This window comes from Hemicordylus capensis, chromosome 2 (genome assembly GCF_027244095.1).
Source record: "Hemicordylus capensis ecotype Gifberg chromosome 2, rHemCap1.1.pri, whole genome shotgun sequence".
In the NCBI taxonomy this organism is placed as follows: Eukaryota; Metazoa; Chordata; class Lepidosauria; order Squamata; family Cordylidae; genus Hemicordylus; species Hemicordylus capensis.
In genome coordinates this window covers 11,986,345-12,004,124 of record NC_069658.1, presented here as the reverse complement: position 1 = coordinate 12,004,124, position 17,780 = coordinate 11,986,345, and the positions used below count along the sequence as shown (strand labels likewise).

Here is a 17,780-nt window from a genome sequence, read left to right as displayed (position 1 = left end):
AGTGGCACTTTACTCCCCTCCCACCTCAGCTAGTTTTAGGGAAACCCCCTGGTCCCCCCCTTCCCCTTTACTGGTAAAGAGGAATCCTTACCAGATTCCCCTTTACCAATAGAGCTCCGAGCTCACTTGAACCGGCTCAGTTCGAACCGAACTGGGCCCGGCTCGAGTGTGCACAGAACGGGACCGGACCTGGTTTGGTTCAACAGAATCAGCCATTAAAAGTGGGGGCAGTATCCAGATTAAATTATTCCGGAGTAGTCCTATTGAAATTGACTTGTCCTATTGAGTAGCTCCTGAGTAACTTAGTCTGAATGTGCCTCAGCATTTCTCAAACTAATCAGAAATGCTAAAAACTACTTAGCGGACCAAAATAGATCTACTATGTCAGGTTGTGTGATTCTGCCCCAAGGAAAAGAATTGCAGAGGTGTGATGATGGAGGTGCAAATTGGGACAGTGTCCCCCTCATGATCATTCTGCCCCCATATGAGATTTTCTTGCAATCCGCAACCTGTCCCCCATCCCTTCTGCCCCTCCACTGTTTGTGTCTACTGAAACATGTTTTGCTGTACCCATGGAATATGGGTCCAGGGTACTTAAGAGAGCACCTTCTTTGTTATGAACCCTGTAGTCACCTATTAAGATCATCTGGAGAAGTCCAGATACGGTTGCCGCCAGCTCATTTGGTAGTGACTCAGCCTTCTCTGTGGCTGCCCCAGGGCTTTGGAATATGCTCCCTAAATAATACTTAAATAATAAATCTTAAGAATGAGACCCACAGGAGCATCTTTGGTGAAGCACAAGAAGCTTCACAGAAGGAGCATGAACTGCAGAGAGTTGTGATGCCCATGCAGAAATGCCAGGGCTTCTATGCAGGGCTATTTAGGTTTTAGGCACAGCGTTCCACTGGATGCATTTCTGGTTGCATGACAAAAATACTGTGGATGTGAGACCAACTATTTCCATATAATCTCCTCTAGGAGGATAAATTCACTATGCAGGCTGTAGACCTTGGCATTCTCTACAAGATCCACATTCGCCATGACAACACCATGCTAAGGCCCGACTGGTTTCTGGAGAAAGTTGAGATCCTCAACTATGACACAGAAGACTTCTACTTGTTCCAGTGTGAACGCTGGCTGTCACTGAAGAAGGAGGACAAAAAGATAGAGCGGATACTTTTTGAAAAAGTACGTCACAGTGGTGCTCCATGCACCTGCCAGACCTCAGCCTCCTAAGGCAGGGGGTCTCAAACTTGGGTCCCCAGATGTTGTTGGACTACAACTCCCATCATTGCCTGCCACAGTACCTTTCCCCCCAGGAGCCTCACATATGAGATAACCCTTTCAGGACCCTCACATATGAGATAAAGCTCAACCTCACCGTGCAGATATGCACTTTGCATCCCCTTCCCAATATGTTTTCTGCTGCTGCCATAGATGGTGCTGCGTGCCACCTTCTCTTGGGTGGACATTTTTCTAGTCATGGAAGAGGAGCTGCCATCTTGCATTCCTTTGCTGTCCCAGCATTCTGCTGCTCATGCAACTAGAGCCCCCCACCCTGCAGATTAGGGACTCCAGTAATGTTTTATTATTGTTAAATTTTTATACCACCTTTCATTACCGCCTTTTCATTAAAAAATCCCAAGGCAGTTTACAAACATTTAAAACAATATAAAGCTATAGAAAATTACACAATCAAGATATTAAAATGGAATATAAAATACAAACCTAATTAAAAGTTTTAAAAACATACACAATATAACCATAAAATACAAAGTAGCAGCAACAAAAAACAGCACTCATATAAAAGCCCAGTTAAAAAGCCAAGATATTACTTCTAAAAACTGATGGAGACTGAGGAGTGGATGCCCACTGGGAGAGCATTCCAAAGATTGGGGGCAATAACTGAGAACGCCCTGTCCCACATGCACAACAGTTGAGCCTCCCTCATTGTCGGCATGTAGAGTAGAGCCCCCTCCAATGATTTTGTCACGTGGGCAGAAACACTTGGGGGCAGGTGGTCCCTCAGGTATCCAGGACCCAAACTGTTAAGGGCTTTAAAGGTCGAAACCAGCACCTTGAGTTGGACCCAGAAACAAATTGGTAGCCAGTGCAGCTCTTTCAAAATGGGTGTGATGTGCTTCCACCAGGCAGCTCTGGATAAAATCCGAGCTGCCGCATTTTGCACTAGCTGCAGTTTCTGAATATTCTTCAAGGGCAGCCCCGCGTAGAGTGTGTTAGAGTAATCCAGCCATGATGTGACTAAGGTGTGGTAACTGTGGCCAGATCTACTTTCTTAAGAAAGGAATGCAGCTGGCACACTTGCTGAAGCTGTGCAAAAGCACCCCTGGCCACCACCTCCATCTGAGCTTCCAAAAGTAGAGCTGGGTCCAGCAATACCTTGCTCTTTCAAGGGAAGTGCAACCCCATCCAAAAATAATTGAATCTCCTCATCCTGATTGGCTCTCCTGCTGACCAACAGCACCTTCATCTTGCCTGGATTCAGTCTCAGTTTGTTAGCCCACATCCAACCCACCACTGGCTCCAGTCCCTGATTCAGGACATCCACTGCCTCCTTAGGATCAGGTAATAGAGAGATAGAGCTGAGTGGCATCTGCCCATTGCTGACAACTCAGTCCAAGTCCCTGGATGTCCTCTCCCAGCAGTTTCATGTAGATGTTAAACAGCATGGGTGACAAAACCAAACCCTGCGGGACCCCACAAGCTCACAGCCAAGGAACCTAGCAGTAATCCCCCAGAACCACCTTCTGGACCCTCCCCCCGAGAAAGGACCAAAGCCATTCCAAAGCAGTTCCTCCAATACTCAAGAGGTGGTTCAGAAGGATACCATAGTTGATGGTATAAAACGCTGCTGAGAGGTCCAGCAGAACCAACAGGGACACACTTCCGCTGTCAACCTCCTGGTGTAAGTCATCCACAAGAGCAACCAAGAAAGTTTCAGTCCCACATCCAAGATGGAAGCCAGATTGAAAAAGGTCTAGATAATCTGTATCATCCAAAACCCTCTGCAGCTGAGACACCACCACATGCTCAATTACCTTGCCCCCAAAGAGAAAAAAGTCTATTGTTATCCAGGTCTGAGGGATTGAGGGGAGGCTTTTTCAGTAATTGTCTTACAATCACCTGCTTGAGATATGGTGGTATCTTTCCCTCCCTTAACGAATCACTGATTATAGCCTCCAACAATCTGCCTATACCCTCCCTGGCAGATTTTATTAGCCATGAGGGGCAAGGGGCAAGAGCACATGATGTTCTCCACACACTGCCCAGGATCTTGTCCACATCCTCAGGCTGCACTAACTGGAAAAAAAATCCAACACAATAGGATGGACCAGATGGTACCCAAGGCATGTCTGCTGGGAGCTGCCAAAACTCTGGAGTCCAGATCAGCATGGATGTGAGAGACTTTATCTGCAAATTGACATGCAAGCTCATCACAATGGGCTGCAGATGGTTCCTCCCCCATTACCTGGGGGGATGTGTGAAGCAATGCCTTTGCTATATGAAACTGCACTGAGCAAATGCAATGAAGACAGAGGGAAAATTTTTTTTTCAAAACCCTCACTGCTACAGAATAGTCCCTAAAATGGCCTCAGCCTGTGTTTGGTCAAATCCATCATGACTCTTTCTCCAAACATCGTCCGTGTTATTTCATTGCCCTAAGATCCAGGGGAAACCAAGGAACAGAATAGGCTCCACCAAGCCGGAGAGGGCATTTAGGAGCAACTGTGTCAATAGCCCAGGCTGTCACCATGTTCCAGAGATTGACCAGGGCCTCGACAGATTCACCAGTTCTGGACACTGGAAACCCCTTGAGGGCTCTCTGAAAACCAAGCAGATTCATAAGCCTCTGGGGGCAGACCATTCTAATTGGTTCACCACCCCTGCAGAGGGTAGATGGAGGAGTCAAACTAAACCCCATCAGATGATGATCTTTCCATGACAAGGGAGTTATCTCAAAGGCTTCCACCTCCAGATCATTATCTGTGCCAGCTCCCCATGTTTGGAACTGGTGAGTTGGCCAGAGAAATATAGATGCTCCTGAGGAATAATCCTATGTGGTCTGGCATGCAGGCCTCCATAAACGATGTCCCTCTAAGCCACACTCAGGGCAGTCAGGGATTACTGCTAGGTTCCTTGGCTATGGGCTTGTGGGGTCCCGCAGGGTTTGGTTTTGTCCCCCATGCTTTTTAACATCTACATGAAACTGTTGGGAGAGGACATCCGGGGACTTGGACTGAGTTGTCAGCAATGGGCAGATGCCACTCAGCTCTATCTCTCTATTACCTGATCCTAAGGAGGCAGTGGATGTCCTGAATCAGGGACTGGAGCCAGTGGTGGGTTGGATGTGGGCTAACAAACTGAGATTGAATCCAGGGAAGATGGAGGTGCTGTTGGTCAGCAGGAGAGCCAATAAGGATGAGGGGATTCAATTATTTTTGGATGGGGTTGCACTTCCCTTGAAAGAGCAGGTGCACAGCTTGGGGGTATTGCTGGACCCGGCTCTACTTTTGGAAGATCTTGGGAACCTCCTTGATGATCTTCGGTTTTACTTTTTGCATTGAAGTATAGGTTGTTTTGGAATGGGTATTATAGCCTGGATAAAAATGTAAGACAAGTCCTGTTGGATGAAACCAACCATCCATAGAGTCCAGAGTCCATGATGTAGGCCATGATGAATCCAAGGGTCTATGTAGTCCAGGGCTTAAAAACCAAGGATCCAGGGGTTAAAAACCAGAGCTTCATGATCCAAGGGTCCATGTAGGCCAAGGTCCATGTAGTCCATGATGAAACCGAAGGTCCATGCAGTTGATGGTCCATGCAGTTGATGATGAAACCAAGGGTCCATTTCATCCAGCATCCTGCTTCATACAGGGACCAGCCAGATGCCTTAGGGAAGTAATAAGCATGGCTTTAAAGCAACAGCTCTCCCCTGTTGTATGCTTTTGATATTCAGAGGTACACTTCCTCTGAACATGGAGGTTCCATTGAGCTATCATGCCTAATAGCCATTGGTGGACCTCTCCTCCTCCAGGACTTCGCCTAGTCCTCTTTGCCCAGTCCTCTAGCCATTGACACCTCCTGTGCCAGTGAATGCTGCATGTCAGGGGGTTTCTCAAACTTAGGTCCCCTGCTGTTGTTGGACTCCAACTCCTATCATCCCCAGTCACAATGCCCTTTGGAAGCTACAGCCCAACAACATCTGGGGACCCAACACTGAGAACCCCGCTGACATACATTAATGATGCACCATGTGAAAAAGTACTTGAGTTTGTCCAGAATCTGCTGTTCATTGGTTTCACTGAATGGCCCTGAGTACTGGTGTTATGGCAGAGGAAGGGGAAATTCCACTCTCTCCATAGCATGCATAATTTTACATGGGCCAGGAAACGTTATGCAAAACGGTGTCCTTTGCACTGACTCCATGCTAAGCAGCAAACCTCCCATGCCACGGCCTTGCTCTGGTGCCATCCATCATCTCGGTGAAATGCCCATGGCTTCCGTGTGTGAGGAAGCAAGCTTCTGTGTGCCACAGCCTCAGATAATGTGGCTAATTAGAATTCAAAGTATGTGGATTAATTAACAGGATCAGAATTAATAGGCAGTGCTAGCCCTTTTACCCAGTAAGGTCCTGGACCACAGTTGACTGAAGCTGGTTTATTTGCAGGGGCTTGTTCTACAGGGCACAGCAATGTTTTAATTGCACGTTACGACTGAAACGATTACATATTAACACCGGGGCAAATGGAGCTACCCCAGGGACGAGCTTGATGGGTTGCATCTAATACATGTAGCTGCAAAGAGCCCTGGTGGGACCAGGCTTACTTAGTTGCTATTATTAATTCCTTTTAAGGAGGCAAAACTAATTAGGTTTAATAAAAACAATTTCAATGAACGTGCAATGGGATTTTCACATTCAGTCATGCTATTAGACCAGCCCAGACCCCCAATATTTTTTATTGCTGTTTTTCATTCTTATCACGCTTCTCATTGAACTAGGTTATTTCAGATTCCTAGCTCATTCATTCTTACAGCCTCTTCTGTGAATTAGGAAATACCCTCCTGTTAGAGTGTTCAGAATGCAGGATGTGAGCTTTCAGGTTATACAGAGCTCCTCCTCAGACTAAATGATGGTGTTCAAGAAAAAAAGATAATTGGTAAGAATGGGTATATTAAATTCAACTTATCCTTCCCCACAGATGATTTTCACCCTGGAATATTGTTTTCCTGAGAACAGAAGGCAAGGCACATGTTAGAGTGTTAGAACAGGTGGAAGGACTTGCAGTCTTAATAGCCCTATTAACATCTTATGTATAACACTCATACAATCTGTGTATGGTATGATTATAGACCTGTATGAGCTACAGATCTGTACACAAGTACAGTTATTCACACGTTGTGTTGAACGCAGGTACAGCAGTACACTTCTTATCTGTACACTTGAAGGGCCTGTATTCAGGTTCACTTTTAAAATGAACACAGGTACAGCCATCCACACAAACACATGTACTGGTGTATAGATATCTGTACACTCGTACAGCGTAATGTCTGAATTGTGCTTGTAACCTGCATTTCAGGGGGGGCTGTCCCCAGGGTCATGTTTAAAATGAATGCAGGTACAGTCATCCACACAAAAACATGTCAGAGTGTACAGGCCTCTGAATGCAGTTACAGCATCATGTCTGATGAGGGTGTTTGTTTACTGCAACAAACTCAGAGTGGTGTACATCTGGGTTATCCTCCCTACACTCCTGCAAGGTAGGTTAGGCTGACTGAGAAAGAATAACCTGCCCATGGCAACCCGGTGAGCTGCATGGCCAAGGGGTGATTTGAACCCAGGACTTCTCTTCTATCTAAGAAATAAGTTCAGCATCTGCCCAGCATTCTGTGAGAGTAGATGTGACATTGGGGAGCTGAAAGGCTCGTTTATATTTTTAAGACGCTATTAGTCATAGTGCTCTTGCCAAACAGCCGACCTAGGATAACTCATGACAGGCATTCTGATAATAATGTCCCTTGGAGTGTTGAGGGACAACTCAAGGTTTCTTCGAGAAGGCTGAAGCTGATTAGTCTCCTGCGTGTGTGTGCTCTCTTCTTTAGTACTATGAACCTGACCACAAAAGTCTTGGTGATGCATCCCTGAACAAGGACAGCAATGCAAATGTGAAGGATAAGAAAAACGGCAGCTTGGATGGATCTATTCCCGAAGGACCATGTAAGAAAAAACTGTCCTGAAGGTGGAGGGAGGGCACAAGAGCACACTACACCTGATCAAGAGGGGCTGTAGCTCAATGCCAGAGCACCTGCTTTGCATGCAAAAGGTCCCAGGTTCAATTCCTGGCAGAGGTGCACCTAGGTAATTTTGGAGCCTGGACCTAAAGGCCTTTGGAGCCCCCACCCCAATTAAGCATAATCATGCTTCAGCGGGTGACCATACCATCTGGGACAGACTAAAGAAGATTTGGGGGGGCCCAGGGGCTGTCAAGGCCCTGGACTTTGACCACAAAGAGCACCTCTGATAAGAGCACCTCTTATCCCTGGCATGTCCAAGGGAGCAGAATGTTTGTGAACTCAGAGGGCAGCAGTTAACAGTCAGACAGCTGGGTGGCTAACTCACTCAGTGGAACTCACTGGTGAAGAGAGGAGGAGGAGGGTTTGAACAAAAGGAGCGGAAAATTTCTCAGTTTGAAAAATAGTAGGGGTGTGCAATTCGGGATTTCGGGTGATTCGGCTCGGACCCGAACCGAATCACCCCTGTTCTGTTTTGTGCCCGAATCTGGGTCACCCGAATCACCCTTGATTCGATTCGGATTCGGATTTAATCCGAATACGAATCCGAATCGATTCGGGGGGGTAAAAAGGGGCCCAGGGGCAAAATTTTGGGGTGGGGTGGTAGTGCCCAATGGGTAGAGTCTACCACCCCAATTTCGGGGGGATTGGGCAAAATCCTGATTTTTGGTGAATTTTTAAGGTTTTAGTGACTTTGGGGCAGTTCGGGGGCATAGCATGGGATCTGGGCAAAAGGAGTGGGGTGGGGTGGTAGTGCCTAATGGGTGCAGGCTACCACCCCAATTTCAGGGGGATTGGGCCAAGGGCTGATTTTTGGTAAATTTCTGAAAATTTCATGTCTTTGGGGCAGATTGGGGCAGATTGGGGCAGATAGTGGGGCCTGGGGCAGAATAGTGGGGTGGGGTGGTAGTGCCTAATGGGTGGAGGCTACCACCCCAATTTCAGGGGGTTTGGACAAAGGGCTGATTTTTTGAGAATTTTTGAAGTTTTAGTGACTTTGGGGCAGTTTGGGGGCAGAAAGTGGATCTGCCCCAAAATAGTGGGGTGGGATGGTAGTGCCTCATGGGTGGAGGCTACCACCCCCATTTCAGGGGGATTGGGCAGAGGGCTGATTTTTTGAGAATTTTTGAAGTTTGGGTGTCTTTGGGGCAGATTGGGGGCAGAAAGTGGATCTGCCCCAAAGGAGTGGGGTGGGCTGGTAGATAGTGCCTAATGGGTGGAGGCTACCACCCATCCCCAATTTCAGAGTGATTGGGCAGAGGGGTGAATTATGGTGAATTTATTTGTATGAGGTTTGTCTTCATAAGGTGAAGTGTGCTAAATTGATTACTTCCTCATATTATTCATAGTAAAGGAAAGTGTGAAAAAGTGAAAGTGGGGTCATGAGAGTTGTTTAATTGAAAAAAATCTCATTTGCTATGATAGAATGAGAATTCACACCTCAGAAAAAAACTTCTGAGGTGTGAATTCTCATTCTATCATAGCAAATGAGATATTTTTCAATTAAACAACTCTCATGACCCCACTTTCACTTTTTCACACTTACTATGAATATGAGGAAGTAATCAATTTAGCACACTTCACCTTATGAAGACAAACCTCATAAAAATAAATTCACCAGAATTCACCCCTTTGCCCAATCACTCTGAAATTGGGGATGGGTGGTAGCCTCCACCCATTAGGCACTATCTACCAGCCCACCCCACTCCTTTGGGGCAGATCCACTTTCTGCCCCCAATCTGCCCCAAAGACACCCAAACTTCAAAAATTCTCAAAAAATCAGCCCTCTGCCCAATCCCCCTGAAATGGGGGTGGTAGCCTCCACCCATGAGGCACTACCACCCCACCCCACTATTTTGGGGCAGATCCACTTTCTGCCCCCAAACTGCCCCAAAGTCACTAAAACTTCAAAAATTCTCAAAAAATCAGCCCTTTGTCCAAACCCCCTGAAATTGGGGTGGTAGCCTCCACCCATTAGGCACTACCACCCCACCCCACTATTCTGCCCCAGGCCCCACTTTCTGCCCCAATCTGCCCCAATCTGCCCCAAAGACATGAAATTTTCAGAAATTTACCAAAAATCAGCCCTTGGCCCAATCCCCCTGAAATTGGGGTGGTAGCCTGCACCCATTAGGCACTACCACCCCACCCCACTCCTTTTGCCCAGATCCCATGCTATGCCCCCGAACTGCCCCAAAGTCACTAAAACTTTAAAAATTCACCAAAAATCAACCATGAACCGAATCACCCGAATTTTTCGTGCCCGAAATTCGGGTGATTTGGCTCGTGCCCGAAAAATATCGGGGGACATCGGGGGTGATTCGGTTCAGTCCCGAATCACCCGAAATTGTTCGTTTCGGGCACAGATCGTTCTGTGCCCGAAATTTTTTGCACATCCCTAAAAAATAGCTCCGAAGACAGTCACAACCCCGTCTGCTTCTGAGAGGGAAAAGTGCATAAAACCATTCACCATGCTCAGAAACAAGCTCAGGTAATGCATGCGTCCCAGGGATAAACAGCAACATATTGAGACAGTCCATACTTGTTGGTTCTAGTACTGACCTGAAGAACTACAGGGACTTGTTCTTGTTTTCCTGTGTATTCCTCCTTCAGTGGGACAGCTCTTCAGCTATTTGAGGATGGCTATCATATCTCCCCTTAGTCTTCTCTACTTCTCTGACAGACCAAACATACCCAGCTTCCTCATAGGAACATAGGAAGCTGCCATATACTGAGTCAGACCATTGGTCTATCTAGCACAGTATTGTCTTCACAGACTGGCAGCGGCTTCTCCAAGGTTTCAGGCAGGAATCTCTCTCAGCCCTATCTTGGAGATGTCAGAGAGGGAACTTGGAACCTTTTGCTTTTCCCAGAGCAGCTCCATTTCCCAAGGGGAATATCTTTCAGTGCTCACACTTCTAGTCTCCCATTCATATGCAACCAGAGTAGACCCTGCTTAGTTAAGGGGACAGGTCATGCTTGCTACCACAAGACCAGCTCTCCTCATCATAGGACTTGGTTTCCAGACCCCTCACCATCTTCGTTGTTGGTTGTCTTCTTTGTTTTCAGTAATTCCTTACCACGTAATCATCACCACAGGTGCCGAGTTTGACTCGGACACTGACAGTCGTGTTTATGTCATCATTACGGGCCCTCAGAAACTTACAACAGGCCGGCTATGGATGGATCTTCCAGAAGGAAAGGATGAGTTCGCAGATGCCTCTGTAGAGAAGTTCTCTGTCATGGGACTGGATGTTGACGAAGTGAAAAAAGTGGAGGTAACCATGAATGACTGAGGAGGGAGATCTGGGGAGCTAAGCAATTATTTCAGTTACATCCACTTGGTTACAACAGACACCACTGACCAGATGAACTGATGGTCTGGCTTAATATAAGGCTTATCTATTTCAGACAACTGGGGAGGGGTGTGAATGTGGGGAACTAGCCCCTCAGGTTACCTTTTTCACCATCATCTGTTCTGCAGAGACAACATTGTCATTCATCCTTGCAGCTGCTGACAGTTTGTGACGACTCTTGTTTCTCAGAATGCTCCCCTGATAATACTACAAGATGTTATTGGTTGATATCCAGGCACTGAGTGTGTGCCTTCAGAAGAAGCATCCCCAGTGTGGAGTGCCTCCTGCGCTCTGCAGTGCCTGTCACACAAGCAGGGGTGATTTTCATGGATCTCTGCTTCCCACAGAAGTGCCCTCTGACATCCAAAAATATGTGCCTGAGGGTGCAGCTCTCAGGGACATATTTTCAGGTAATGCAGGGAACTTGGGGGGGGGGGAAGGAGAGATCATAGAAAATTGCTCCCCCTAGGTGTTAGGTGCTACTTAGCTCAAGAAGCTCTCCAGCCTGTGGGCACATGCTTAGGAGTCAGCCACTGTGGGCGGCTTCTAGGAAACAAACGTGGCAGCTGCAGCATGTTCCACCCCTCCCTGAAGATTGCCCTCCTAGATCACCACCTGCAGATGGGTTGAGAGGATTTTCATTCAACCCTAGTATTGCTTACTCTAATTGGAAGCAGCTCTCTAGAGTCTAATAGATAGATAACACAGGAAGCAGCTTATACCAAGTCAAATAATTGGTCTCTCCAGTTTAGTATTGTCTATACTGATTGATAAACAGCTCTCCAGGGTTTCAGTTGGATATTTCCCTACCCTACCTGGAGATACCAGGGACTGAACCTGGGACTTTCTGCATGCAAAGCAGATGCTCCTCCACTGAGCTATGGTACTTCCTCCTGACATAAGAACTGTCCTGATGGATCAGGCTCAAGGCCCATCTAGTTCAGCCTCCTGGTTCACTCAGTGGCCCACCAGATGCCTCTGAGAATCCTACAGGCAAGAGGTGAGGGCATGCCCTCTCTTTTGCTCTTGCTCCCTGCAACTAGTATTCAGAGGCATCTTGCCTTCGAGGCTGGAGGTGGCTTATAGCCACCATAGATCTGTCCTCCATGGATCTGCCCAACCGCCTTTTAAAGCCATCCAAGCTTAGGGCCATCACCACATCCCGTGGCAGAGAATTCCATAGGTGAATTATGTGCTGTGTGAAAAAGGACTTCCTTTTGTTGGTCCTAAACGGCTCAGATGAACAAGTGCCACATACTGGCTCATTATTATTGGTTTATTAACTGTGCGAACTTGAGCCACACCTGCTTCACTGAGTTGTTGTGAGGACATCTGAAAGACCTACTCTTTCCATCCTAACTTGCTCGGGTGTTCCGCTGAATAACAAAAACTCTCTTGATGATCCCCTGCTCCCTGAGGCCAGTTGACTATCAAGGGAGAGGTCCTTCACAGACTGCAGTGCCCTCTTTGTGGAATGTCCTCCACCAAGAGGGCACTCAAGAGCGCACACTCACAGAAAGCCTCACTGTGGGCTTTCTGACATTCATCCAAGGCTTGGCTTTTTAGGGAAGACATTGGCCTCCCTCAAATGCGAGCTGTGAAATTATCTTCTATTTTGCAGTTCAGGGGTGTTTTGTTTCGTTTTTTAAATTATTTTCAAATTCAAATTTTGTTTCCAGTTTAAAAAGACGTTTCAAATCCTGTCACTGTAAGCCGCCTTGAGCATTTTCCCATGGAAAGATGGAGTGCATGAATATTTTAATAGATCAAATAAACATGTGGGAGGGAGAAATCCCATGTATGCTGCTCTGAGATCCTTGGAGGAAGGATGAGATGCAAATGTGATGAATGCTGTCAGGATGGCACAAGCATCCTAAAGAAGGAGGCTGAAACTGCAAACTCCTCTCAGTTAAATAGAGGGATGTGCACGAAACCACAGAGGTGCGGTTTGGCACTGAGGGAGGTCTCGCTTTAAGGGCAGGGGAGTTGTACTTACCCCTCCCGCCACTTTCCCTCCTCCGGCGCTTCATTTTTCTACAAAGTTTTGGAGACAGCAGCGTTCCTCTCTGCCGCCCCTGCCCCCGTCGTTTGCAGGAAATAGCGGAAGTACCCGCCACTAAGTACCCGCAACGTGGAACATGCAACGTGCGCAGCAGACGCACGCGGGTGGTGGTGGGCGCATGCGCGGCAGGTACTTTCACTATTTCCTGCAAATGACAGGGGCAGGGGCGGCAGGGAGAAACGCTGTTGCCCCCAAAACTTTGTAGAAAAATGGAGCACCAGAGGGGGAAAAGCAGCGGGAGAGGTAAGTACAACCCTCCCCACCCTTAAAGCAAATACCTCCCCCCGCCCCCGGTGCTGAACCGCCGGACTGGGCCATGTCCGAACTGGTTCAGAGGCCTCTGAAATGGCCTCTGGACCGGTTCAGGCACATCCATAGTTCAATATGCAGGCTCCATTTCAAAATGGCATGTCCCACTTCTTGATGCACCTGATTCAGAATTTGGCATCACCCCACATCCACCACTCCCCTGCCCTTCCTGCCAACCTCCCCACCCACAAGAAAGCCTTTGGTGAGGGGTTAATATGACTGAAATGGGGTCTTCTTTCCTGCCTTCTACCACCTGATAACCAGCTCTCCAAGGCTTTTTTTCTAGGGACTGTGTCAGGGGAAGCTGGAAAGGAGGTCAGGAGGAGAGCAGCAGAGGCAGGGGGTCTGGGGAAAAGTGGGGAGGTTTGAGGAATGGATGTGGATATGTTGTTGGTGGGGTGGCATTGGGCTTTTCCAGTTTTAACTCCATTTGAACACTCAAAATATTCAATTAATCTTTGGTATGAGCATCAAACCTCCCTACAGAATAAACCTCCTGTTTTTGCTCGTGGCCTGGTGGAGGTGGAGGCTGCAGAGCAAAAGGAATTGTCATAGGAACAGAGAAAGCTGCCTTACACTGAGTCAGACCATTGGTCCATCTAGCTCAGTATTGTCTACACAGACTGGCAGTGGCTTCTCCAAGGTGGCAGGCAGGAGCCTTCCTCAGCCCTATCTGGAGATGCCAGGGAGGGAACTTGCAATCTTCTGCTTGCAAGCATGCATGTGCTTTTCCTAGGGCAGTTCCTTCCCCTAAGGGGAATATCTTACAGTAATTACAAGTAACAACAACAACAGCAGCAGCAGCAGCAACAGATATTATATAACACTTTTCAACAAGTTTCCAAAACAGTTTACCTAGAAAATGAATGAATGGATAGATAAATGAATGAATGAATGAATGAGATGGCTCTCTGTCCCCAAAGGGCTCACAATCTAAAAGAAACGTAAGATAGATACCAGCAACAGTCACTGGAGGTACTGTGCTGGGGGTGAATAGGGCCAGTTACTTTCCCCCTGCTAAATAAAGAGAATCACCATGTTTAAAAGGTGCCTCTTTGCCCAGTTAGAAGGGGTTAACTACAAGTGGTCTCTCATTCAGATGCAAACCAGGGCAGACCCTGCTTAGCAAAGGGAACTATTCATACTTGCCAACACAAGATCAGCTCTCCTCCCAGCTGGCCATAATGCATGTCTGGGGATGTGGCTGGCTTGGTCCTCACCAATTGTGCCAGACAGACCCCTCTTCTGTTGAAAAAAGAAATAAAATTGCAAAGTTTTGTGTGAGGTGATGGTTATACAAAGAACCATCCTCTTTATTTTGATATGTGGTTTTGTGTGGTACAGTTTTGGGTAGATCTCGTCTTAAAAACAAAACAAAACAACAACAACCACCCTTGTAAGTGCAGTAAAAAAGAACTTGACAAAGTGTTGATCCCTCTCAGCAATTGGATTTCATAAATGGCCTGTAGTGAGAAGAACTCCTTGTATAATTTTCTAGGCCGACATGGAAATTGTTTTCACAGCTTGCCAGACCTTGGGAGACCTCTCATAAGAGAGTATTAATCATGGCTCATAAGCAATGCTCACAGATCACAGATCCCAGCAGCATAGGAACCCTTATGTAACTAAGGGCCTGACAGGCAAAATTTGCATTGACAACCACTCTGCTTCAAAAATGCTATTCCGTGTTCCTCAAGCCTGCCTACAATCAGTGTCCGACAGCCAGACTATGTTACTCCTGAGTAGTCTTCCTGAAATTAAGTAGCATGACTCCTTAGCACTATTTAGTAACTTAGTCTGAATGTCAGCCAGTTGTGTTACTCATACACAGAACTATCATCTTATGCCTCTTGTTAAGGGGCAGAGACACCATTGCACAGTAGGGTTCAAAGAACCTGGGCCGCCAATGAAAAGGGCCACCAGTGCCCTCTGTCTGCATGACATCATGTGCAATGAGGGGGTATGGCCCGATAGCCAGAAGGCCTACCCCAGCCCTGTCGATCACATTTCCAGCCAGCATTAGCTGTCTGGAAGCATTTCTTTCCTTTTCTCTCCCTCAATGCATTTCTTTCCCTTTCTTTCCCTCCAGCGAGGGAGAGAAGGGAAGTAAATGCCTCCAGTCAGCAAATGCCGGCTGGAAATGAGCTCAGGAGAGCTTGAAAGGGCTTGTTGGAGCCCAGGCCATGGCCCCTTTGTATGTGACACCACGCGCATGAATGTCATGCACACGGATGATCGGGCCACACCCCCTTTGCATGGGGGCCACCAGTAGGAGGGACACGGGCCGCCCTTCCACTGGTTACACCACTGCTTCTATTCTACTCCTCCACACACACCCAGCTAATTGGAACATAAGAAAAGCCCTCTTGGATCTGACCAAATGTCCAACAAGCAGGACAACAAGCAGCTTTCATGAGGCAAGGTGAGGCAGTCACCTCAGGTGGCAGATTATTGGGGCTGCAGCAGGGTGGTAAGATGGGACTGAACTTTGGGACTGAACCAAGCCTCGCAAACTTTTCAAGAAGTGCCTCTCCTTGTACTCCATCCAAAGCTTGCAAGAAGCACAAGGAGAGAAGGCTTCTGGAAATCTCCTCTGCTCTCTTTTCAAAGCTTTCAAGGGTTTGCATGGGGCAAGGCAGTGTATTGCACCTTGCCACAGGCACCCCAATACCTTGGGATGCCCCTGCCAACAAGCCAAGCATCCCCTTTCCCGGAGTGGTGAACTAGCTCTCTCTGGGAAACTCTCAAATGTCTAGCTCTCCTGGCTGTGGAGATGTGCATGAAAGCCTCAGGCCAATGCCTGATGACCTCAGAAGCCAAAGGGCTTGCTGAACAAGAGTCCAACTGGTTGGGGGCAGGCCTAGGGCTGGCCCAAGACCTCAGCTGAAGGACAGTATGACATCCTCCCATCTGCAGATGGGTACTCAGGATTCTCAGCCATGTTGCCAAGGCAGCAGTGGCAGCGTTCTCAGACTATGCCACTGAGCCAGTGAGCTTCCCTAGCTCTACTTGGGAGAGGGAAAGAAGAGGTGTGCCCTAGCAGAGTGAGGAGGGACAGTGCCATGGGTGCATGGTGTGGTTCTGCCCATGGTGGTGGAGCTCTTGCCACCTCCTGTGCCCCTCCCTTCACCTGAGGCAACCACTTGAGGCAACCACCTCAGCCTTCATGGAACGGCTGCCCCTGGGTAGGACCACTCTGCTGTGCATAGTTCTTTGCCGCTCGCCATTTATAGCAAACCCAGAACTTATTATGCCCATAAATGGAAATTATGCTAATTTGTTCTGTTTGAATAATGTATACTTGGATGGCCCACATATCATGCTTGAGAGCCAGATGAATACTGCACTTGCACCAACATGTCACACTAGCTAATTCCACCAAGTCAGGAGCTTGCACCCCAGGCTGGTTTTGCGCTGGCACAACAAGAGTGTGATTGCACAACAAGGTGCAACAACTGTGGTACACCTCCTGCTTTGAAACCTCTTACCGGTCCATATACAGTATTGCTGAATTCAGACGTAACAGGAAACCAGAGGTCCCTTCACCTCCAGTTTCCTTGGGTGCACATCCGAATTTGAGAAACTAGAATTGAAGGTGAGTGAGAAGGGACCCGCAGTTTCCCTCCCCGAACTCCACTCTGAGACATTGGGCGCCTCTTACTCTGGTTCTGTGGTGCCAGTGTTATATCTGAACACTGGCACAACAGTTTCGGCCTCACAGAGACAGAGTTGAAGAAGGAAGCTCCTCCCTCACTCCAGCCCGATTGGCTGTGCAGGCTGTTCTTCTGTCAAGAAGGAAGCCCTCACAGCCTGCCTCTCTGCAGTCTCGCTGACTGCAGAGAAGCAGCTCTCCTGCATGTCTGAAAGCAGTCGGGAGAGCAGGAGGAGTGGGGTGCGGTTCCGTATCACATCTGAAGGGAGGCTATGTCTCAGAGAATGATACTGCCCTTCTTGCATCAATGCAATGCTTGTGCAAAAAGGCTGAGTGTACACAAGCAGTTCCATAACTGTGAGCATCTGTGCAGCCATGCAGCTACTTGCACACGCACAACTTTGTAATCTGGATGTCAGCCAGCATTATCATGTTTCTGAAACCCAGCCTTAAACACAGCCCCGTGTCATTCTTGACCAGCCTCTTGATATCATTCCGTCTGCTGTTCCTTTACTAACAAGGCCTGACTCGGAGCTTTCCTTGCTCCCGTTTCCTCCTTGGGGCTTTGTATTTTCTCACATCTTGCTCCATCTGGCAGGAATGGTCTTTTAGCTAATCTGATCCAGCTTCCTCCATGACAAATCCATTTTGGCTCATTATTACAACCTTGCAGCATCTATGCCAGTTGGAATTTGCCAGACCTCTCTGAAAGCACAGAGGGAGATGCAGACATGATAAGTTGCAGCTTCCAAGAGGCTGATGTCTCCGCTCAAGAGCACAAGACTGAATGGCTGCAAATTGCCCATTCATTAACCTTGGTTTATGAATGGGCTAGAAGGTTAGAAATGAGGAGGTTTCTGCTTAGAAGAGGTTTGAAATTTTCTAACAAAGAGATGGCACTTTGCAAAATATGAGATGATAGGTTTCTGTCCTAAAGAGTTCACAATCTAGAAAATGATACAAGGGAGGGAAAAGAAGCTGCAGAAAGAAATGAAGTCAAAGGGGAAGAAAGGGGTGTTACGTGTACTTATTTACAACAAATAATGGATAGTATGGTGGCATGGCCACTTAATGAAAAAGTGTGTCTTGA

At 47.5% G+C, this 17,780-nt stretch overlaps 1 protein-coding gene across 1 annotated transcript in view; it reads left to right on the top strand.

Annotated features, from left to right (window-relative positions):
- LOC128345761 (lipoxygenase homology domain-containing protein 1-like) overlaps window positions 1-17,780 on the top strand; it is a 71,578-nt gene that overhangs the window by 4,317 nt on the left and 49,481 nt on the right. The window contains exons 4-6 of the mRNA XM_053298188.1: window positions 979-1,188; window positions 7,123-7,237; window positions 10,381-10,589. Coding sequence (XP_053154163.1) covers window positions 979-1,188; window positions 7,123-7,237; window positions 10,381-10,589 — 534 coding nt within the window. The remainder of the gene's footprint in view (window positions 1-978; window positions 1,189-7,122; window positions 7,238-10,380; window positions 10,590-17,780) is intronic.